The 26,572-nt window shown below is 30.8% G+C and overlaps 1 protein-coding gene across 3 annotated transcripts in view; it reads right to left on the bottom strand.

The window, feature by feature from the left end:
• Positions 1-14,797: 14,797 nt before the first annotated feature.
• Positions 14,798-26,572, bottom strand: part of LOC100160619 (T-box transcription factor TBX1) — a 31,019-nt gene continuing 19,244 nt past the window's right edge. For all 3 annotated transcript variants that reach the window (XM_016803304.2, XM_001945659.5, XM_016803306.2), the window contains 7 exons: positions 25,186-25,302; positions 24,881-25,037; positions 24,573-24,728; positions 22,747-22,814; positions 22,071-22,201; positions 16,859-17,081; positions 14,798-15,437 (listed from right to left, as the gene is read on the bottom strand). In XM_016803304.2, the coding sequence (XP_016658793.1) occupies positions 15,293-15,437; positions 16,859-17,081; positions 22,071-22,201; positions 22,747-22,814; positions 24,573-24,728; positions 24,881-25,037; positions 25,186-25,302 (997 nt within the window). In that variant the 3' untranslated portion in view covers positions 14,798-15,292. The remainder of the gene's footprint in view (positions 15,438-16,858; positions 17,082-22,070; positions 22,202-22,746; positions 22,815-24,572; positions 24,729-24,880; positions 25,038-25,185; positions 25,303-26,572) is intronic.

The following is a 26,572-nucleotide window of genomic DNA, read 5'->3' as shown; positions in this document are numbered from 1 at the left end:
ATTGAATATAAATATATATATATATGCAAGGTGATAGATATTATGGTAATAATATATGAGCTTGCGAGGGCTAAGATAATTAACGTTTCCGCGAACCACCTCTGTATTTATAATATAATATTATGCTCGAGTGACACACGAGTTTCGACACGACACCTCTGGAGGGCAATTTTTTTTTTTTTTTGACAAATTACCCAACACCAAGGGTGGTCAACTGGGTCACACACTCACACGTCCGTCGCACTCGCCTTCCGGGCAACACACACCCTTCTCGATAAAAACAACAACGTTTACGCTCATATTTAACATCTTATGTGTTATGTGTATACACTATACTATTATTATATTAGCTGTTCAGGTTTGTTATTTATTATTATTTGCGATATATTACGTATAATTTATATATATGTCGATATTACACATTTACACTTAATGCGTTCCAGCACCGTGCAGTGTGCGTGTCCATGTGTGCAGCGTGATGTGTGAATAATGAATACATCCTGGTACGACGTGAGTATATATCTATATATACGTAAAACGATCATGTACCTATATATGACTATATAATCGTATATTAAGTCTGTACAACGGCCGTATACAGCAGGGACATGTCTAGAAACGTCATAATATAAGGGTTCTAACTCCCCTTAAAATTGTTAAATTATATCAACATCTTCATTGATAAATTTATTATTTTCAGATAAAATTGATCTAAAATTAATTAGGTACCTATCAGTCTTACTCAAAAAAAGAATTCTGGATACGCCACAGCGCACAGGCAAATACTAAATGATAATACCCAGTACGATGTAGTATATCATACGTCTACAATAGTCAATTCTTTTTCATCATTTTGAAAAATATAGGTATTTATTATACGTACCTAGATTATAGGTAATCGTTGTAGACTTTTTTGTCACCCTATTTGACTTAATATATAGATTTTTAATTTTTAAATGCAAATCTGTATTTTTCATTTCACAATCTGAAACAGAGTTCTATGTTATATTATTTTAATAAGTAATAGCACGCGTATCGAAAAAAATGTCTAATAAACATTTTAAAATAATGAGTTATCAAATAATCTTAAGGATCACTCTGAATATAAAATAATATACTGCCATATAATATGTATGCACTATGCAGCGAATAAAATATATGTTATAGGTACCTATATTATTTATTTATTCATACAAATTCAATAGTGAACGAAAAAAGGACTAAATAGTAACCACCTATGGGGTATAGGCTATACACCGTGTGTCAACAAAAATAGGGTACCTATAATATGTTACCACATTATTTTTGTCAAAATCACGAGAATTCACAAATTATTTTGAGTTGAAAATTCATAGCAAATTTTATTTTTATATTTAAGATTTGAAAATTGAATACATATTTCCTAATAAGTTTGTCTACCTTTAATAACTAAAAAAAAAAATGTCTACCTGAATTAAATTCTAATCAATTTTTTATGAGCGTTTTTGCGATATTGGATATTCACTCGATTTATCATGGAACGGTTTTCTTATTTTGTTGTTATTCAAAAACAAATAACTGTAGATCCTTGGAATTTACACTAAATATAAAACGGCTTATGGAGGTGAGTAAAATGTATCTTTTTGGTTTTCACTATAGATTTGTAAATGCTGTTTTTAGGGCTCTCCGGAATATTTTGCCTTGGGCTTAATGTTTGGTTATATGCCTTTAAAATTGCCTTATTGTGAACTTAAATAGGTAGGTGGTAAAAATTAATTATATAATAAAAAAACACCAGTCATTACACAAAGGTGGGGGAGGGGGGTGGCGATGGCGAGGTGTGTGCAGAAGCAAAGGCCGCTGTGGCATGGGCGCAAATTGACAATTGTGTGTTGGGATTTGAGGGGGGGGGGGGCTATAGCCTTACTTTGATAATATTGAATAAGCTTAGCCCCCCTCCCCGCTATTTGCGCCTATGGTCCCGAGACTCAGCCTACGGGATGACTGCAGGCCGAATTTATTAATTTACATGTAAATACATGCATGTATATTTTGTCGTGTTAATTTTTTTTATGATTCAGGGTATATTTTTCAATATTTATTAGATTGAAATCGAATATTTACAACACATTTTTATACTATAAGTTACAATCATTTATATTTTATAAGTGCACTCGTGTAGGTAGTTATAACACAAGACTACAAGAGTATTGAAAAAATGTGTTTCCTATTGGTAATATATTATCGCCATCATTTTTTATAATGTTCCTGTCAGATCTATGTTCTACCAAGTTGGTACCGACTGTAAACATATAATATATGGAATAATAAACAATAATGTTTCACTTTTTAAGTGGTTTCAATTTAATTATTTTACCATACAGTAGCTGTAGTATATATATACACCAAGATATATAGGTACCTAAGTAATGTATAAATATACAGCTTCTTGGTAAACCTTAAAAAGTAATAATAATTTAATAATATTTAATATACTGGTTTTAATTATTAATAGTTAACACTTAACCGCGTTAGTTGTCATTTGTCAGCGAACGAACTATCACAATTATAGCTACAAAAATATAGTTTTCTATGTAAAGAATTAACTGACAATAATTTAAATAGGTATTTAATTTAATTGACAATAAACCTAACTGAACTTTCAGGCTTCCCCAAAAAAATTTAATATCAATTTATATATTAGGCATTTATATTTTTTAAATTAGGTACCTATTAGTTATTATTATAATTACTAATTAGGTATTCAACTATTATTATTATTTTTGATATACTTGGGTAATACCAGCATTATATTTTTTGGGTGCCAGTAAGTCAAAATCACGAAAATAAACAGTGAAATTAAAAATGGTGAAATCTTTTAACTGTGAAAACAATAATAGCTGAAATTAGGAAATTTGTCTCGTAGATATATAATAATAACAATAACATAATCATTTTAAAAAAATTTAAAAAAAACAGGCTGATAAACCGTCTCCGCTCAGAATCATTTTTCTTATACAATGATATTATATCATTGAATTCAAGTTTAATACAATCCATTATACATTGACCCACTTGTAACCTACTGTACAACAGAGCGACATCCACTTACCCGCTTTTTTTTACAACTAAAGTTAAAATATTTCACCGACCAAGTGTACAAGAGTCATTATTTCGTAATTATTTTGCACAGTTTTATTTACTTGCAAAATTTGAATTGAAATGTATTCCGTACATAGTAACCGTAATATTCAAATATATATAGTTTCCATGTGAACGGTCAGCTATAGGTACTGATAAAATAACATTTGTCTATCACTTTATAATTTATCGTTCGAAGATCGCGCTCACAGTTATTACAATCCGTAACTTATACCTTCGTCACTCAAAACAGATATTATGCCTACATCGAACCAGTCTTTGTTGGCCGCGAAGCGTTTGAAAGCGCTGCATTACGGCAACATTGCAGCAGTGACGATCGAGGCGGAGAAAAATGTTTCGTCGGATTTGGTGGACCGAATCACAGCGTCGGTATTCCGGAAGCTGGTCGCGGCCTGTGTGCTGGACTTGTCACTTTCCGCTCGTGAGTGGGACTTGCGGAATTATACGGCTGTTAAAATTGTAGACCCGGTGGTCGTCGGAAAAAAGGTACGACGTAGACGCCAGGCATACGTCACGCCTTTGCCGATTTCAGCAACTCGGCCCGCCGTAGATTCGAACGAGGGTTTCTTGGTCCGGGCTAAATATTACGGTGCAATGGCCGCGAAGCGGCTGAAAGCGCTGCATTACGGCAACATCGCAGCAGCGGCGATCGAGGCGGAGAAAAAGGTATCGTCCGATTTGGTTGACCGAATCACGGGGTCGATATTCCGGCGACTGGTCGCGGCTTGCGTGCAAGACTTGGCACTGGTCGCTCGCGAGCTGGACTTGCCGCGTCAGAGTTCGGCCGTTGAAACGGTGGACCCGGAAATCACTGAAAAAACGGCACGACATCAAATGTCTTCGTCAAGTCGATCCGTGGATTCAGACGACGAGGGCTGCCCCGGCCGTGCAGAATTTAACGCCGTCGCGGCCGTGAATCATTCCACGCCGAATGTTGCGGTGACGTTCGTGGAAAATGAAAATGATGTGCCGTCCTGTTTGAGTGGTCGAATGACCGAGTCCGGAATCCGACGAGGACGTGCCACCAGTCGCTTGCGTGGAGATAACTGGGAAAAAGGTAAAACGGCAAAGACGCCGAACAATTTGGTCCCGCACGAAAAAATTGTTTGCGCGTTTGTTGTGCTGTAGTACGCCTACTGCAGATTAAATAATTATTGTAAATTGTTATGTATATGCATATAATGTTAAATATGTACAATATGTTCATATATATGAAAATGTAAATTGTAAATTTCTTTAAATATTATATTAACTATATATTATGCTCATGAAGGTATCCTATGCAAAATTCCATTAATCACCAACAATATATTATGTTTATATGTTGAATAATTCGACATAGGTTTTTATTTTATATATATTAATTAGATTACCTATGTATTATGTTCACCTATGTATTGTGCCTACACGAAATCGCTTTGATTACAAATAATAAATGTTTATAAAGAATAATTCAATATCGTTTTCTATTTTAAGCACTATTAATAACGACCACTAAAATACAATTGAAAAAAAGGTGGGCAAGTGACATCCAGTCTCTGTAATTGATGTGTTAATCTGCCATCAATCAGAAATTTCAGATTCAAGAATTCATGAATCTATCTATAATCCATATACCTAAAACCAACTCGTAACAGAACCTAATCTATATTTTCACCTACCGTTAAGTACTCTACCTAGTTTCACACAAATAAACGCTATAAATTTCAAGAAAAGGCGGCCAAATATATGCCATGGACGTGAATTAAATTTTTTTTAACTAATAAATTGTTCCGATCCATGCGACCATTATTGTATTGGACGTCTGCCACATACTTGCGACCGTTTTTGACGTTCCACTAAGTTGTAATATATGGTTCAGGAATGCGAATTGAAAGGTATCCGCGCTATTCCTGCTCGGCCGTTGTTCTATTTGGCCTGGCGTATCCAAGTCGTGTCACGACGCGGTTAAAGTGTAAGAAATTTTTTTTTATTAATTTAAATTTTAAATTGTACCCACAAGTGAAAATTTGGCAACATTCATCATTCGGATGTACACAAAGGTGTGCGCCGGAACTACTGAATTTATTTTATTTTGTTAATCGAGGAGTGCAAATAAATTCGAAAGGTCATGCGCTTGTACACAATACGCGCATTACGTATTTATACAATTTTAATCAATATATAATAATATTCAAGTTATAAATCACACTTCTTTTATATTGGTACAAACGTGGTTGTGCTAAATTAATTTAAAAATCAACTTCATACTGCACACATTAAGTAAGCAAGACACATCAACAAAGGTCAAAGACTTTGTTAAAATTAAAAATGAATCATGTAATATATACTTACACGATGCATTATGATATGATAAATTATATTTTAATATAGGTAGTTTTTATATTTAAGACACTAGGTACCTACTAAACACATTTTTCCGAGTCTTAAAATAAAGTTAGACCTTTCTCCGTATTTCACTCATTATGATTGCATTATTACATAGAATATTATGTGTGTAATAAATAATAATTATCATATTATATGTTTTGTCAGAAACATTTTTTGATGGGTATTTTGATCTTTAAGAAAGTTATGGAGTGATAGACGGAGAATGTTTTAGCTCTAAGCACCCAATTAATTTCACCAAGGAAAATTATTATACTTTAAAACCTTCCCCGTGACTCGACCGATTTATTAGTGAAACCCGTATTAAAATAAGTAGAGTTATTTTCGAGATATGCTCGTAAATACAAAAAAGGGCTAGTGTTTCTCTGCCATATTATGCATGTTATATTGTTATGTGCATATAAACCTTCCTCTTGAATCACTCTATCAGTTAAAAAAAACCGCATCAAAATCCGTTGCGTAGTTTTAAAGATCCAAGGATACAGACAGAAAAAGGGACATTGTGCTTCTAGGGTAGTAGGGTCCGGTCAAGGGCTACATAATAATGACCGCAGTATATAATATGTACCTATACTGTATGTCTGTATACAAAGCTCACCCACGTCGATGATGGCCGGCCGAACTATATATATATAGTAGGTATATACAATTATAAACACATATAATATTATAAATCACTCAAAGTCAATAAAATATCGAACACACATAAAACATACACACTGTAGGAACAAAATTCGAATTAAACACAGTAAGATTGTAACTATTGTAAGAGTATTATACAATGTATATTAAATCATACATGTAGGTATAGTATACGAGAGTACGACTGCTGCAGTGGCTATTTAAAACGTTTGCAGTATAGAGTGCACGTTATATAATATAAGTGGCCAACGAAAATTTTAAGTAAATATTTTGTATATACGTAGACGTGTTATAATTTTATATTGCGTTTTACGTGTATACGTCTAAGCAAACGCATATAATAATAACAAGACTTAATGATTATTTTAACACAGAAATTTATATTATATATTACAATATAGGTAGTATTTATTTTATGACAGTACCTATTACGTGGCCACGTTATTGGTGGCGGCACAAAACGACCTAAGTCCCCCAAAAAACTGAGAAGGTAGCTCAGCGATATTACAAAGTAAATACATTTTTTTATTTATAAAATGGGTTACGAAAAATGTATTTCAGTTTTCACAATGTTCCATATTATACTGTTTAGAAAAATATGTTTGGACTGCTGGATATCGTAGGTACTTATATTAATATTCAAGAGGTGGTTTATCATCATGGTCCAGTTACTCAAGTTAACCTTATATCTGGGGCTCACTTCCAAAATGTGGGATAAAAAAACTAAGCACCTACTGCTTGAAATGTCCATAGGTCCCTTTTGGCAGGGTTTATGCTGCATCCAAAACTTAGTGAAAAGAATCATTTTTAACACATTTCATCGGATACTTTATAATTTCGGCTTCTGACTTAATATAACATTAAAGGGATTCAACAGCGTGATTTTATGTCTTTGTCTAACACACGCCCGACATAGGATTTTAGAAGTGTTCTTTGCCAAACATACCAATTGATCTAATGAAACAATAAGAATTCTAAAAACAGATTTGAATTTGTAGTCATGTTTACTTCAAATCGAATTTTTCACATTTTTGAATTTTTGATTTTAATTTCTCCAAAAATTGAAATATGACAATTTTTTAATATAACCTTTTAAGGAATCTGGAGCATACCTAATATCAAAAATGTGCGGAAGTCGATTTCAAGTAGACTTGAGGACAAATTTGAATCTGTTTTCAGAATTCTGCTCGCTTTATGAGATCAATTGGTATGTTTGGCAAAGAACACGTCGAAAATCCCATGTCGCGCGTGTGTTGGACAAAGACAGAAAATCACGGCATCGAATCTCCTTGATTAATTTACTGCAATCCTAAATTAAACAACACAATTTCGAATATATTTAGGTAATCGTTGTCTTTTTTGTAATAACTAATAATTTTTAACAATTAGTTTAACAAAATATATTATATTAACGGTCCTTTAAATCACGGCGAGGCGATAACGTAGGCCAGTACACATTCATATAATTGTAATAATATCGTACAATATACGCAAAAGATCGAAAGGTTTACCCACCTACCATAATATAATAATTTACCATAGTATAAAATATGGTATACAGCATAGTGATTTGTTTAGCATTTTAACCCACAACCGCACAAGACCCGCGACCCGTACGTGCCCGCATGAGGGGACAATATTAATAATAATATGGACGTGTTCAAGTGGCGTGCAAATAACAGACGAAAAAAGTCAAAAAAACGCACGTTGCGGCTAACGAGGAGGTGTGTATGCGCGTAAGATAATATTGTACAGCGATCTCTGCGCGCACATTTGTTTATACCTCGAAAATGTAATATATATGCGTTTATTATATTTATATATAATATAATATCTACCGCAGCGTGTGTCGTGTGTATGCTATACGACGATGGGTGTTGTGTTACGCGGTAGGTATATGCGTGTATATAATATGGAAAAGGAAAAAAAAAAACACGAGAGGAGAAAAAACCATCCCCCGGACCAGACGCGTCGGACTTTTTACGATTATTAATAAGGGATAGGGTACGAAAATAAGCAATCTGTCTGCGCAGAACGCGCCGCATATATAACGTGAGGTGCACGCGTATATAATATACACACATAATAATATCGGGAAGTCGTTAAAAGAAAAAAACGGGATCGAAACAGTCGGCCAGATGATTTACCGCCGGCGATGATATATACATTTTTATATATATATATATATTTATTTTTTATTCCTTTGCACGGCCGAATGAACCTAACCCGACACGTCCATCACGCGCGCGACATATACATATCGTATACGCGGCTGCTGTGCCACGAATCGATGACGATCATATTATTACATAGCTTTACGATCGTGTCTCGTGTGGTTATATGTTTAGATTATGTCTGGCATTGGCGCGACTAAGATATAGAATATAGTATCAGGTACCCGGTACGTGATATACACATCTTTATTTTATTTTAAAAGAACATATTTCACAATCTGTGTTAGATAAACACAGTAAGCAAATAATATATTACGATAGTCTATATTACACTAGAATCATTACGATTATAAAATTGAAGAGCATGTACGATATGCTTGCGGTAAGTGCTAATCTCAGAAACGACTGAACCGATTTCAATTAAAGATTTGTAATATCTCATTAGATTCTTTGAGACTCTGCAGGCGTTTTTAACTTTTTTATACCCCCATATATAGATTGTACTGTGGAGTGGCTCAAGCACGAATTTAATTTTGGCTCACAAAAATCGAATAATTTTTCGTTTATAAATTATAAATAAGGTTATCGTTGGTTACAGAAATGTTTTTTTTTTTAAATAAAAGGAAACAATATTTTATCTATACCAAGTGCAATGTCAAATCCGTCGCCACAGGAGGATTGTCCATTATCTCGGTGGAATTAGGTCACTAATAAGTAATAGAGGTTAAGGGGATTGGAAGCGGCGATTTTCTGTCTTTGTCTAACACACGTGAAACATTGGATTATAGACGTGTTCTATTTCCAACGTACCGATTGATATAATAAAGCGATAAGAATTCTGAAAACAGATTTGAATTTGTCGTCAAGTCTACTTTAGATCGACTTTCCCACATTTTTGATAATACCCTACTAAAATCCTAAAAACGATATATTAAAAAGGAGTAATTAAAAAATTGACATATTTCAATTTTTGGAAAAGTTTTAATCAAAAAATCAAAAATGTGGGAAAGTCTGATCTCAAGTAGACTTGATGATAAATTCAAATCTGTTTTCAGAATTCTTATCGCTTTATTATATCAATCGGTACGTTGGAAATAGAACACGTCTATAATCCTATGTTTCACGTGTGTTAGACAAAGACAGAAAATCGCCGCTTCCAATCCCCTTAACCGATACCGATTTTCCCGTGAACTGAGTTACACTTTAACCGAGATACACCAATATTATAGTACCGTCTTTATGTTTGTTCCTTTGTTTCCCGGGCCGAAGTCGGGTTGTACCTACAGCTATAGTTATAATATTATATTATAATAACAATAAACTAAACTTTATTTAGCCTACAGTTTATTTACACAGTTCATATTTGGGTATATATTTTCAATTTCAAACGTAAACAGACTCTTTTTACAAGACAGTATAGTAATCAATACCGTATTATACACCGGCGTTATACATTTATATCTATCGATGAACTGCCTGTAAATTATATTGTAAACAATATATATAGTAGGTATACCTAGTAGCAGTGTAGCACTAAATGTATTTTTGAGATATTTTTATTTAAACTAAATTGTTGTGTACAATACAAAATATACTGTTTAGTATTATACACACGTCATAGACCTGTGAGCTTTGAGGTGACCATAATATCACTGTCGCCGAGCGTGTATACTTGTATGTTCGGGGTGGCCTGACCCATAAATCATAGTAATAGGTACATACTATCATGTATAATTTATATGTGTGTGTGTGTGTGTCTGTGTGTGTACGTGTCGTTTTAAAATGAATTATGAAATGACTTATTATCATATTATTAATTATGCAATTGAGATACTAATATATTTGTGTTTTGTATATTTTATTTATATTACTAATTAATGATTATGAATTAAGATATACTATAATATTATAATAGGTACCAATATACCTACTTGTATACAACTATGAATAGCTCAATGGATAATTTAACATTATACAATACTTTTAAAAAATGAAAATAATTCAGTTTTTTGGATATAGTTTACATTTTTGTAGGTAATAGTTAAAATAGCAAAACAAAAAATTGCAACTGAGAATGGATGTATCGAAAAAATACTCGAATTCGGTAGAATTGTTTTCGTTTATATAATAATATTATAATGTATATTTTAAGTCATATAATGATAAATTATGTAGGTATAATACTCTATTTGAGCGACACTGCTATACAACTATTATTTTTTCTCGGTTACACGCACTCGAAACGCATTTTATAAACGCTATTGGTATATAAATGTATAATAAATAATAATATTATGATGATCACGCCGCCTCCTTGTATTCAAGAGGCTGCAACAGGTAGCTATTATATTGAAACATGTTTCCATATATGTCATCGGCTGTTGCCTGTGTTCCGTAACACGTTATATTATATTATATATAGATGTATAATACAGATTAATTTATGATTTAAGCGGACATAAGACAATATTTTGAAAGAAAGATTTCATACCTCATCCGGCGATAATCCACAAGCCACGTTTTGTACCTATCTACTACCTTGTACTTGTTTCTTATAAAATCAGAAAATTATTATTGGTCCTACAAAATACAAATCATTAGTATACTTAATACTTATTCAAATCATATTATAATAAAAGGAACAAGCTGGATATATTGGTATGCTTGTTGGTACTGTTACTATCTGGTCGTATTTGTGCGGGTCCAACCAAACTGTTGCGTTCCGGACGCACAACTCGGCCCTCAGACGGCGAAGAACAACACTCACGGCGGAAACAACCATAGACATATAAATAAATATGTCTATGGCAACAACTTACTGTCGGCCCCGTGAAAATGCGAAATGTCACTGCAGGGAGAGGGGGCACGAACGGGCGACTTGTCGAGAAACGGCGCTGTTACACACGAATATCCGTGTGGCACGTAGAACAGCCTGTAGCCTGTAACAGGCGATGATGCACACGACCGCGATGCGCCAATAAACCAGAACAAGCGAGACGCTGAAGGTGGCACGGCAAGCGACGCACGTGCGACTTGCACGGCAGGCGGAAGTGAGAAGACGGAAGTAGGTCTGGCGAATGATGAAACGAATTGACAACGCGCACAGTGGCGGAAGTAAAACGACATCGGACGGATTGTCCGGTGAGAACACCAAGGGCGCCGCGGGCACAGAATAGGTGAAACCCTGCATTGCTTGGAAAGAACGCGTTCAAACTTCAAAGAAACTATCGTTTAATTTTCAGGAGCTTATAACGGGAACGTAGTTCCTTTTTGTGTGGATAGGATCATATTGGAATTTCGGTCAATTTTTAGAGGAACATAAACGATTTTATCTGTTCCTTCTTTCGTTAATTTATTTTTAACTATAGATAGAATTTAACATTTTTTTTTTTTATGGCAAACGGTTTTATAACTTTTTTTTTAGAAATGTTGTTAATATTATAATTTATAATAATCTATAATATAGTATATAGTACGAAAATATGTCAATATACGATAATATTGACAATGTTTACAAAATGTCGACTCAGTCACGGCGGTCTTATCAGTCTTAATTTGTATGAAATAAATAAATTAAACATGTTAAAAACAAAACAACTATACCTTATTAAACAATTTGCTATTACAAATAAGTTAATAGTAGAACTAGGTACTAGAACTTGTATTAGTTGTATTTTTACTATTTTAGCTGGCCAGTGAACCCTTCTTAATTTGGTAGGGAAAGAGTTCACTGAATAATCAACAACTGACCCTAAATTCTCTACAATCCTACGAACAGAACCCCGAGCTTGAAGCCTGAAACGATTTATAAATTCACCATTCGTTTTGTAGGTAACCTATTTTTCTTACCGATTAACGGATTAACAGTAATTATTATTACATTTTTAGTCAAGTTAATTTTTTTATCCATTAATTCTCAACCTAACGAAGTTATAAAAATATATTAGTTAGATATATTAGGTACCTAACTTTTAACTTACTTTTTATTTTATTAACTCAAGAAAACAACATTGCCCAGCCTCGATTTAAATGTGTTTATAATAATACACTTTATACATATTAAATATTTACTGCACCGATGTTGCACCCGCCAAAAACGACCGCGCAAAGCGCACACGCGGCATTCCTCGCGGCGGCGGCTCGTCTATTTGTAGATACAAATCGTTGTAAATTACAATCAGACTCTGAGACGAAATAGAGCTTTGTGTCTCACTAAATAATATTAACTACTTTATCTGCCGCCGCCGCGCGCATTGCGCCACCACCGAACCAGCAGCCACCGGCCACCGCCTCGGCGGCACATGTTTGTTATTAACCCCAATATTTTCGTTGGCATGGACCATAATAACACGTCGGTGTGCGCGTCTCAAAAGAGAATAATATTATGATGAGATTTTGAATAATACATATTAGTACAACTTACTATAGGTATATACTGGCAAATACCAATTGCAAAAAGTATATTGTTTAGTATACAATGCGTATAGGCGTGCAGCGTGATTATCATATAGTTAAGTCAAATTAAATATTTTTTATAATACATACGTGGATATATTTTACATCCAGGTACCCCAAGGCGTGTTCAAACTGCATCTTCCGAAACATTCCCTGATTTTTTTTTAGTTGTTACAAATACTTATAATGGTCTGGTAATATTTTACCAGTACTCCTGTATAGGTACTTTCACAGTTGCACATTTACTCGTCATTTAAAGTAGGTATATAATATATATATATTATATATATGTATATAGGTACTAATGTTACTATGGAACTGTTGTAGTAGTATAAATGGCCCAGTTGGGCCACCCGATGTCCCTAAATTATACATAAATATATAATACGCTAGTACGTCATACTTATAGGTATAGATAATTACTTATTATTTACTCTATTCATATTCATGTGTATAGTTATTTGAATTATGATAATAATTAATAATATTATATAAGAACAATATTATTTAAGTACAGGTTATATGGTACAGCATAAGTAACATTATTGTTGTTATACCTATTTATACATAATGTAATAGTTATGAAAAGTTGTACCGGGTATTATGTAAATACACAAATGATCGACTATATAAAATTCTAGAATTTGATTATTAGAAAACTATACCTACTTTACAATCGAAATAGTGAGTTGAAACAGCCCACAATATAAACATATTTATATTATGACCATAATATAATAGAATAAAAACTGAGCCTATAAAACAAGTTCTTTTGAAGTATTTTTATGTTGACATGGTTGGTAGTACGACTTCAATACTCGCGGACATGTGAACTTAATGTAGTATATCGTCATGCCCTTAGCAAGTCGTATAAGTATTTTAACGGCTTTTACGCATTACAATTGTGCCGTTTGTACCAACACTAATATTAGCACCTAATATACTTAATATTCTAGAAAGACTTGTACTTACAGTTGTAAGCAGCGACGTTAAAAATGTACATGCGGTATCATCAAAAGTAAATAAAATCTATATATTATAATGCAGATCTTGATGACGTCTCAATGTGGTTGTCATTAAAATAAAAACAAACCATACACTAACGACTTACTATACTTTATAATTTGTATGATCCAACTAAAACTTTGCAAAACAAAAAAATATGATACCTGCTATAATAGATACTAAACTATTTTTAATCTAATCTCCTGATCTTATAATAATTATAAGTTATAACGATAATAAAACATTGTAAGTATGTTTTTAATAGGAATTTTGGTAACGAAATAAAATACGGTAACTGAATTAGTCTTCTGACTTAAGTGGAAAAAAAAAATATACACAAGTAGGTTTATATAGTACCTATAGTATTTGAGTTTGAATTGATTGATATTCTTTCTTGAACCAAATGTTTATGTGAAAATAAATCTCCGAAATTAAAATAAATAGTCACGGGACGATGTTATGTTTTGAGTCCCTGACGACCTCGATAATGATTAAACGTTAGTGCACGGAAACCAAAACCGTCGTCTTGTAAAAATCGTTTAGACTCCAACGGCTGTGCAGGGACAGAGGTAGAGTGATTTCTACCCCTTAATGGGCTGCGGGAAACACACGGGTGGTATCGGGAACAGGCACACGCGACCTCTGCACCCACCCACCATCAGTCATTGCAACACATTTACGTGGAAGATGTTATAAGGGTGTTCAAGACTCGACGCATGTTTCTTGTATTTTGTATTTCAAAGGTAATCTAACATTCTAACCAGAAACGAAACCATCGGGACTACGATGCAGTAATGGCTATTATTTCGTTTCAATAATATACGTGTATAGTATAATATTATAATCCTATATCGAAGATGTCTCGAATTATATCTTAATAGTAAAATATCTTTATTATTAAAGTTGAACACTCCAACCTCAACAGAATATTATGAAGAAATCATATTTGCAAATTTGTGACGATCTTACTGTCTTAATACAATACGAATAAATTACAAAAATAAAGTATTATATTATTACAATATTATCATTACGTTCACATTATTATATTATCATTATTTATACTACACTAATAATTTAATTATAATAATAACACGATAGAAAATACATAGTTTGAAATCTGGAACTTACTTAATCTTAAAGTTATAAACCTATAGGCTATAATTTACAGTAGGTAGTTAAAACTATTAGTTATTATTAATTACATTTTCAAACAATCGTCATTTGCGTCTTTTCTGTTTTATTAACAGTTTTAAACACATTTTTGTAGTAATTAAAATAAAATGTATTAGACGTTATAATTTTCTATATCGTATTTACGTAAGTATACAATCCCGATTTATAATTTATGAATATATATACACATTTTAATTCCATCTAAATTGATTTTATACAACTTAATAATTACAAATACCTATACATAATATATGTACATTAATAAGGATAGATATTACTCTAATTAGTTACTGTTTCGACGAGAACGCGTTCTACCTGGGCGCGTAATCATTTTGCAAATATGTATTGGATGTTTTTTGAGTTCCGTGAAACGTGGAAGGTCTATGGTGGTAATGATGCTGGTAAGACATGTGGTATCCGGTCGCTATCTCGGTGTTTGAATTCTTTTGATGTATTCTACATTTGCATAGGAATAAAAAACAAATTATATTAACATACTGATATTATTTCGAAATAATATTTTGTTACCTATTATAATTGATTTAACTTTTTAATTTATTTAACTTTAGTAAAGATGCCTGTTGCGTAAACCAATAAAATTTAGATTTTAATGCATTAACTCGGGGAATCAATACCAACCGTTTTATTTTAGAAACCTATTAACCTTATTTAATATAAATTTTATTCAAATATATTATGTAAATGTTGATTTTGTATATTATATTGCAATGAAATAAAACACTTAATTATTACATATTTTGTAACAAAATATTTTTTTTTTAAATATCAATATATTATGAAACTAATTTCTACATGCATTACACTATTTTATTCACTAATGTAAATGTGGTTACATTTACAAACCAGCAACAACAGTCCAATTAACTACATATCCTGATAAACTACTTAGAAGTAAGAGTTCTAAGTTTTAGAAGATAAAGATGTACCTACTCTGTTTTCTGTATACTAATAGACACAATTATTTTGTTCGCACGGTACATTTGACTCGTGACGTATAATTAGAGTTCATACGTCAGTCCGACAGTGACAATATTATTATAATATACTACGATTTGTATATATATTTATATTAGGTATATATAGACTATATCGGCGAGCGCCACCGTAACGCTCTTCATCGCTACAGTGATTCCAGCGCTAATTTTGACCCCTCGTTATTGTCTTTGGTAGCCATTCATCAACGTAGTTCATTTATAGTCCCATTGGTATTTTACAATATTGTCCTAAATCACTAGGTAGTCAATATTTATCTATATGCAATGTGGGCGAGGTGGATGTCGTAGGTACAAGCTAGTAGCTTTTATGGGTCAGTGGCGGAGACATTGATATTCTAACGATTCTAACTAGTTAGTTAGTTTTCTGAATAATTTAAGAACTTTACAGTTTAAAAGTCTAATTGACTGTTGAAGTATAACTTGGCTTTTTAGTTTTTTCAGCTGGTTTTAAAATAATAATTGTTAAAATGTTTTTGAAATTTTTGGTTTTATATGGTTTTAATATTTATAACTATCTGTTTTAAATAAAAATAATCTAATGTTAAAATATTTATGTTATGATAGATAAAATAAAATAATATTATATACCTATACAGATCTGTTTATGTTATCTACGTAGATACTAATTAAAAAAGTAGATTAACTATTTTTAAACCGAATTAAGTTAATATTTTTTACGCGTAAAATGTACACATATTTAATTTACGTATTATCTATTAACTATTAACTTCTATTTTAACGATCTCGTGCTCACTTGATTTAACTTAACTCGTGGTAATTATTTTCATTCACTCGCTCATAAGATCTGTTATAGGTCCTCTAACATTATAGTATACAATATAGTATTTTGTAAGTATTTACCTGTCATATCCGTGAAACGGTGAGTAGTTATGATGTGCATATGCAGACGACGCGAATATTGGCCCGTAATTGCACACTTGACTCAGGTAAGGCGTGACCGGTACGGTTGCGGTGGTAGCCGCTGTGGTCGCATTCAGAGGCATTTGGTGCTGACCGTGCGCCGGCATGTGTGGCGGCGAAGCAGATGACGAACTGTCGCTGTTGTACATGTTCTCCATCACACCTGTGGATAGAAAGACACACGCGTATATTAATATATATAAGTATATAATATAATTTCAATATTTATGTTTCTACAGGGTTTATACAGGGTGATTTATTAAGCATGCTCAAACTTATTCTTCACTTTAATATTTATTCAAATTCTGATCTTTAGATTTTTTATTTTTTAAGTATAGGTACCTAACACCATATTTTGAAATTTCTAATATTTTTTGTACCGTTCAATAGAGGTGTTTTGTACTTCTGTGGCGATACAAACGTCTATTTTTTTTAAATAGGACCCCCACCTCTTTTACTGCAAATTATTTAATGAATGATCAAATATTTTTTATACTTGGAACGTTTTTACAAACTATTTATAGTTTATACTGATAGATCAATTTATAGTAATAACTGATTACTAACATTTTCAAATCACCTAAGCAGTAAGCACCCATATGGCCATATCTACTTTACCTATTACCACTTAGACATATTATCCTTAGAACACAAAGTTATATAATTCAACAACTACTCATTCAAATTTTGATTTAGATATATCAATATTCTCAAAAAATTATCTGCATAATAAATGAATCATAACTATAATAAAATATTATAATTATTGTTCTTTTTTAAATATTTTATAACACAAATTTAATATACCCCATCGCTTCGATATATATATGTATATATATATAGATATATTCGGGTATATAGGTAACATTTTATATAAGATTAAAAAAATATATATACAAATCTTTGAAATAAATTGATACAGATTTAAAATAAAAATTGTCCACGCTGACCAAATTGAAAATATATAAATAAAATATAAACCATTAAACCCATATGCATAACACATTACACATTATTTCGCTCGAATTTTAAACATTTAAATATATAAGTATATATACATAAACAACTCATCGAAATAAAAAAATAACAGTTTCAAATATATGAAATATAAACTAAAGAAATCTCATTGCATACAATATTTTATGTACGACAATGTGAAATACATATTTTATTTATATATCTAGAAAAAATGATATTAGGTATATATTATTGTAATCCGAAAAATAAAAATTTTTTCTACAAAATGCGTTACCGAATATCATTATATAAATAAACAATAAATATAATTTTTAAAATCGATGAATTTAAATACTTATTTAAAACAGTTTATTACATGTCCGTCTAATCAGCTGAAGTTACGTGAGATATACCGAAAACAAGGTGTTGAAATCAGTTGTTTTTGTACTTGACAGTATACATGCGTTTACCCACTTTACAATATTATATTTTAGTGGATGAAAAATGTATAGAAGTAGCGCATTCCGTTGACGTGTTTAGTGATTCAAAATCGGTACCCACGGTTAGGATATCGAAAACCACTTGAAACCGTTGTAATCCCATGGGAAAAATAGGTTGGTGCGGTTTCCAAGTTTTATAAGTTCATTGAAAAAATGTTTACTATATTATTACGAGTTATTCACACGAAGGTTTACCTCCCATTTGTCTATCAAAATATTTTAAATATTTTCGTATTTAAAGAAATAGCTACGAGATAATAGGCGGAATATAAAAATACTTTCAAAATATCGGATACTTATTTATTTTGTTGATTCAATTTAATACAACGGAATATTGTAAAAAATAGTATACCTACTACAATTTAAGAGAGATGCATGCAATAAAAAAAATAGGTAGCTACCTACCTATTTCTAGCATTCGTAGTCTTAAGATATTCAATATATTATGTATATTAGTTTATTTTTAAACAAACGCTAATAATCATTTAAGTAACAAATTAATAACCATACACGCCGTGCATGTTTTTAATAAAATTATTTAATTACAATTTATAGCGGTGTGAAAAGTTAGAAACTATTAACTTTAAAAATTATAATATACCTACTTACTGCAGATCACAATAACCGGATAACTCTACTAAGTTCTGTACAAATATACTGTATTTTCATGATAAATTGGAAATAGGTTCTCGAATATTAAAATTAAATTATTTATAAACATAAATCCTAAATTTAAAAATATTAAGGGTACATTAATTTTATTTTTAGGTTAACGACACGTAATTAGTATGTCTAGATGTTTTATGGGTAGATTTTTTTCCTAAGCGTTAGCTGATCCAGTAGGATTTTCGTCTACGTGACCTCGATGATTTGTGAGACAGTATGATGCACATTTATCATTCTAATAGGGACGACCAGTCAGCCGTTTGAACGAATACAAAATTGTTATATACGCACATATTATAATTTCATTAAATACAAAGGATTACTGCTTCATTTCAAAAATTAAGTACTACATTTCAAATCATTAAATTCGTTTCATACAATTTTAACGCAAATATACCTATTCATAACAAAGTGTATCATACTATTATTTTTTTACAATCATGAAATGAATAATATTTCAATATATACAAATATTTTACGTATTATTATTGTGGTGGGATAATAATATTATTACTATATAATTGTAATACACCATTAGTCATTACTGTATTTTATTCAGACAAATGTGTTATATTCTGCGATGTGAACATTTTATTTTTGTTTTTATATATAAGTTCTGCTAATTAGACAAATAACTTTTTAAGTCCTTTGACAGTCAGTTGGTTTCAATACAAATTACTTATACAGTCGAGGTCCAAAGTGGTGTAGGATTAAGAAAAGAGATTGATAGGATTTTTAGATTTTTTTTTCAAATCAAGGAAAAAATCGTTATTTTTAACCGGTATATTTGTATGTATTTTATTGGCATAAATTTAGGCTGTAAAAAATGAACTGAGGGATGTGGTGAGGACTGCTGTCGGAAACGGTACGAGCGTCACACATATTTTGACATAGACGTCGCTACTCAGCTTACAAAGATATTTTTATTTATACTTATACACATTATGTATGATATTTAATTTATTTTGTTATTTTGTTCGGATAAACGTTCGGGTGGCACAGTAATAAATTTACTACGATACCCACACCGCAGTGACAACTGTTTTCAAATTTAAATTAATTTGTCGTATATAATTTTATTTTGGCACCTGCCATCGGCAGTCACAAAACAGAATAGAAATAATTTAACTTATAATATGACAAACTCTTATTATTAAAAAAAATGTATATACTTGCTTTACTTAAACATTTCATTAGTTAATATTGTAATTGTCCAAGATTTGTAAAATACACAAATATAATAATAATAATATCGTATACCCTACTATTATTTTTTCCAATCTAAATGATTTAAATAAGATTTAAATTTGTATGGCAATAATAACTTTAATTATATTATACTATACTTGAAATATGTTAATTATCCATGAACATAGATTTAAAAAAATTTTTTACTTATTTTAATAGAATATTGTATTTATATGGTTTCATTTTTAAGAATGTTGTGAATATTTTACTATAATAAATTACTAGATGTAATTTATTCAAATAGGTAAATACGTAAATAGGAAAATTTATTGTAGATAATAATATGTATCATGATTAAATAGTCGTCAGATATAAATATTAAATACCTATGTTTTTTAGAAGTTGTTCAAATTAAACCAACAATAAATTAATTTTGGGTGTGTTGAATACAAAATAAGATAACATTAAAACGAGTTTTCAATAAATGCATAATATTAAATTTTATTTCAATTATCAAATATACACTATACACCTAACAATTATAATAATAGGTAAAGAACAAGTGATAACATATATTGACATCCTATAATGCCTATTCAATATTAGAATAAAGAAGTAGATGGTGATATATAATGTATCTACTATCGATCTTCCATATATATAGTTGAAAATAAATTTAAAATTGTTATTAAATCAATCAGTATTTCTTCTATTTTAGTTGATTGTTACAATTTTCTATTCAGTTCTAAATAATCAGAGCCAGTTAACATAGGCACGAGATATTTTTTAATTGTCTCGTTTAGAAACAGACGAGAGACTGCTAATGCGACGGAACGTCAGCGGTGGTATGCCTATTTAACGTTTCCCGAAAATATTATGATAAATGACTACCATAGACAACTCTGATAATTAATGACAGTTTTCGGGTGCAAGCAACATCATTTTGTGTACAACGCTGCGTATAATCTAGGTTTTTTTGTCATTTAAAATTTTGTTTTTTATGTTTTTAAGCGATGGACATGATTTAAATAGCAACTAAGAGTAAAAAACTAAAACATTAATTTAAACATGAAGGCGTTGAGCTTGAAACGATTAAAGAATACACCAAAAGTGAGTAGGATAGGTATACATATATCAGCTATATTACATTAACTTAACCTACAGTAGGTATAAAGGTACGTTAAATATTTCTATATTTAAAAATTAAAAATAAATATATAACAAGAGTAAAAACATTTTAGAACTACTAAGATTCATTTATTCTAACTAATATAAATTATTGGTGGCTTATCAATTATATCATCTAATTATATTTTAGTATATTTTATTTTAGATTTTAACGTTTTTACGGAATTTTTTTGAGATCTGTGGTTTTTTGTTTTTTAGAAACACTTATCAAGATGGTAAAACTATAAATTGAAAATACGACAGATATGAAAATTAACACATAGGTAGGTTATTTAACTTAAAGAAATCTTTAATATAAAAAAAGAATTTACTTTAGAAGGATAATTTTTCGATTTAAAAACTGTATTGTTTTAAAAAGCTCATTGTAATAACTGTGAAGTAACATTTGTTTGCATTAGATACTTTATTGTTATCTTCCACAACATGTACATAATATTTTCAACTAATATTTAGTTTTAGACTTTTAGTAATACAATCGTTTAATTTAAAATTTAAATATATTAAGCTTTGTTTTATTGCGTTATAAAATACATATGGGGTCTATAAAAACGTCGTTTAAAATATAAACATTATTTTAATTTTGTCGGTAAAACATCAATCTATATTTAAATTCCTTAATGAAAATATATAAGATATAAATAAAAAAAACATACCCAAACTTCCTGTTGATTCTTTATTTGGGAACTGAATGCAATTATTGTTGTTATGGATTCCAGTGACATTTTTTTTGCATTGCGATTTATTATTGGCGGCTTGTGGTTCACTATCAATAGACATAGGGCCACTGCATGAAAAAAAAAATAAAAAATAATTTTAACTTCCTTCAGAAAAAAAAATACAATTAAACACACATACACACACCCACACACACATGTTTCACACTTTCACATATTTATAAAGCAATGTGTCGAGTATAAAATAAGAACGAAATTTTTTTCCAAAAATCATATAAACCGACATTTATTGCTATTTATGTGCCAATTTACATGAGCACACCTACAATGATTGCCAGCAACAGGGATTTTTTTAATTGACTTGTGTTATATACACCTTTTTCTGAAATGTACTACTAATTTACTAGTGTATGTATAATAATATGTATATTTAAGATCGGTATAGCACACCGGTGTCAATTAGTAACGCTTGGGCTCATTCCAAGAGGGTGGAATGAAGAATGGAAAAAAAATCTGTCATGATTTATAATCTGGTAGCTTCTTTAGTCTAATAAATATATCAAACGTATATAATACACAAAGCTTTTATAATGGTCCATTTAATTTAGATATTAAAATAAATGCAAACGCGCATAAAATATTAATATGATATTACCATTCTTCAGTCTCGCAGTCTCTGAATCCTTTTGCGAATGGATTACTAGCGATTTTTAACTGTGTTATCTAAAAAAAAAAGTTAAATAAAATACATTTTTTGTTATAGGTACCTTTATTAAATAGCTATCTACATTTATAGATTTAAAATTGAACGTTAAATATATTGTAATTTTCGTTTGAACTAAACTTATCATATTATATACTATTTCTCATTTTCTCAATTGAACTCAGCGACTGTAGGTACTTGTAGGCATTTTTATCCAAAATTAACACTATTTACAATCGTATAATACTGTTTTTTAGTGAGTGACAAAAATGTAAATGAGTAATAGAAAATTTAGAAGGTAGTAGGTATTTTCGAAAGTAAAAATAGTGGTTAATAACAAATAAAAAGGTATAAAATGAATGTAATTTTATTATGAGTGAAATAATTTGGTTGGTAATATATACACTATATAGAGTAATATATATACTATATAGAGTGCAGGATTGAGCGCTAACCTGTTATTTGTAGATTTTAAACAAGCCTATGATTCGATAGCTAGAAGTACGTTATGGAATGTAATGGTGCAACTTGGAATACCAGCTAAACTCGTTAGGATGTTGAAAGCGTGTATGGAAAACTCAAGATGCAAAGTTAAGTTCAACTCTGTATTATCAAAGGAATTTACAGTGACCACAGGGGTAAGACAGGGTGATGCCCTATCTCCGATCCTGTTTAACATCGCGTTGGAATCGGTAGTTAAAGAAGTATTACAAAACGAGCCACAAGGTTTGAATATAGGGCAAGAAAAACAAATATTTTTGGCCGCGTACGCAGATGATATAGCTGTTATAGCAGAGACAGAGGATAGTCTCAAGGGAACAACCGACATTTTAATTGATGCAGCGAAAAAGATTGGACTTATCATTAATGAAAACAAAACCAAATTCATGATTGTATCAAGGAGAGAACATCCATAAAATGTTTTAACAGTAAAAGATTTGTTATTTGAAAGAGTTCGAAACTTTAAGTACTTAGGAGTAGATATAAACTCACAGGGAGATAGCCACGAAGAAATCCACAGAAGAATCGCAGCTGGAAACAGATGCTATTTTTCACTAGTCCAATTATTTAAGTCAAAAATTTTATCAAGAAAAACAAAAATCCGATTATATAAGACCCTTGTTAGACCAATTGTACTGTATGCCTGTGGGGCATGGGCGTCTACTAAGTCTGACGAAAACAAATTAATGATTTTTGAAAGGAAAGTCCTGCGAAGAATATTTGGGCCGAAAAGAAATGACGAAGGTAGCTACGAGATAAGGTCAAACAGAAAACTCAATGCTCTATATAACGAGCCTAATATAGTTTCCACACTCAAGAGCCAGAGAATAAGATGGGCCGGTCACGTCTGGAGAGCAGAGGGCCAACTTATATCGATCATCACGAAATGGAAGCCAGATAAAAATCGACCGAGAGGAAGGCCTAGACAACGATGGGAGGACCGAGTTAAGGAAGACCTCAGAATGCTAGGAGTACGGAATGGAGAAGAACAGGCAGCACACAGAGAAGCATGGAAGGAGATAGCGGAAGCGGCAATGGGCCTAAATGGCCTGGATTAAGCCTAAAAAAAAAAAAAAATAAAATAGAGTGCAGGAAGTAAATAAACATTGAGATAAAACGTTCTGATACAATAATTTATAATTAATAATTAATTATACATTAATTAATTTATAATAGTTAAAAAGTTTAAATGTTAAACAAAATACGTAATCTATCATTAGTTATTTAGAAGTATTTCGAATGGTTTTAATTAATTAATTAATTTTTATTTATCTTACCCTGTGGTTTTGATAAGCAGTGACAGCTGTAAATTTGGTTTCTGGAAACATAAATGTTTTAAAATTGTTTGTGGAATTTGAAGAGCCTTCGTCTCTTCCTGGAATGTAGAGTACATGGAATCTGGGTTGGTATCGATGCATTGAATTAAGGATAATCTAAGTAAAAACAATTTTCGAATAGGTAAAGAAAAACAATTTGATCTGAAACGGCGTGAAATAAAGGCAATTCTTATACTTTATATGGGTTAAAAATGATTTTATTTTGGTCAACTACCTATACTGCTTAAACATTTTTATTTTATACATACATGTCCATTATCGTCCATTTGATTGTTGGTCAACTTTAGTTTATCGAATGACACAACTTGTTTCAACCACTGTCCTCCAGACGCCGGTGAGTCTGGATGAATATGTACTCTAGGGGGTGATATAGGATCCGATTTACCAGCGACCACCCAGCTTGAACTATTTAATGTATAACATTTAGGTACCATAGGAATACATCAAATGTACTTTAAGTAAGTATTATTTAGAAATCTAACTTAAAAATGTTGTCCTTGATTCATTATATCTCTCTTAATGTTTAAAAATCTAACTATAGATCTATATTTACCTATGAAATGCGTATCTATATCTCTTATCATCTACAGGAACAAAATCCATCATAAGCATATATTCTGCTACTGGATCCAAACCATACAATCGGACTTGGAATGTAGGGAACATTCTTCTGTAAGACATCAATTTATATTTACTAAATTTGTTTACACATTTTACACTTACATTTTTTGTTTATGTACATAATAGTATAAAGATTTTAAAGATTTTGAACTATTGTTAAATATAATGATAAAATGGTAAAACTCTGATACACTCGTTCATGTCTCCAAACTCCAAAGTTAAATAAAATAAAACTTCTAATTTCAAGTGATTTATCAAGTTTAAAATAATATTTATGAATTATATACGAACAAAACTATAATTTTAATTTATTCTATAATTTGCAAATTTATGTTTGTATTAATTTAGGTTAAGCAGGAATGTATGCATAATATAATAGTTGGTTGAATTGTGAATATAAGTTTCCATATGATAATTCCCGCATATTGCTAGATGATTTACATTAGAAATAGATACGTATTATTTTTTTTACATTGGGATAATATATAGGTAAACGTATAGTTTAAGCGTCAATAATTCGAGTGTTTGGCACTCGTCACTGCGGTCTTTGGCGCCGATATGACGCTTCGAAAATATACCTAGATATTTTTTATAAAAAACAATTATAAATAGTTAATAGATAAATAAGTAAAATTGTATAAGTAGTAACTAGTAATTGTAGTAGGAACTTGCATGTTTCCCTTTTAAATTCATATAGAAACGTGTATTTATACCACATATAAATAAGTATTGGTAAGTATATATAATACAGTAATTATATTTCCCTAAAAGAAAGCCAAAAATGGATTACAAAATAATATGGATTAAAGTCGAAGTCAGAGCTTGAACATTAGGGTGCCAAGGGATAATGGTCATTTCAGTCAGTTGCATTATAGGTATAATATCCTCCCTTGTATATAAATAATTTCATGTATAATCCATGTTAGAACTCATATTATTGTCCTTTTAATCTATTAATCAATGCCATGTAAGAAATTACTAAAATCAATAAAATAATATAATAATTAAAGTAAACATTGTATTAATATACAAGACTAGATTAGAAGACTAATAAATTTAAATAAGGAAAATACGGTTTTTCACTTTATATGTTTCAATAAATATTGTACCTACACCTGATCCTGAAAATATTACAACTAATATAATTTTCAATATTAGCTCCAGCGAAATATAATATATTTAAACTCGGAACAGAGCATAAGGGTATATCGGTCTCTTAGGTAGGTTATTTTATGACCCTACACTTAGTAGATTAAAATAAAAAATACCATTAATTGTTTTTTAGTAAAATATAATAATATGTATATTGTATATACTAT

Source organism: Acyrthosiphon pisum, chromosome A3 (assembly GCF_005508785.2).
Source record: "Acyrthosiphon pisum isolate AL4f chromosome A3, pea_aphid_22Mar2018_4r6ur, whole genome shotgun sequence".
NCBI classification, from domain to species: Eukaryota; Metazoa; Arthropoda; class Insecta; order Hemiptera; family Aphididae; genus Acyrthosiphon; species Acyrthosiphon pisum.
This window is presented reverse-complemented; position numbering and strand designations above follow the sequence as displayed.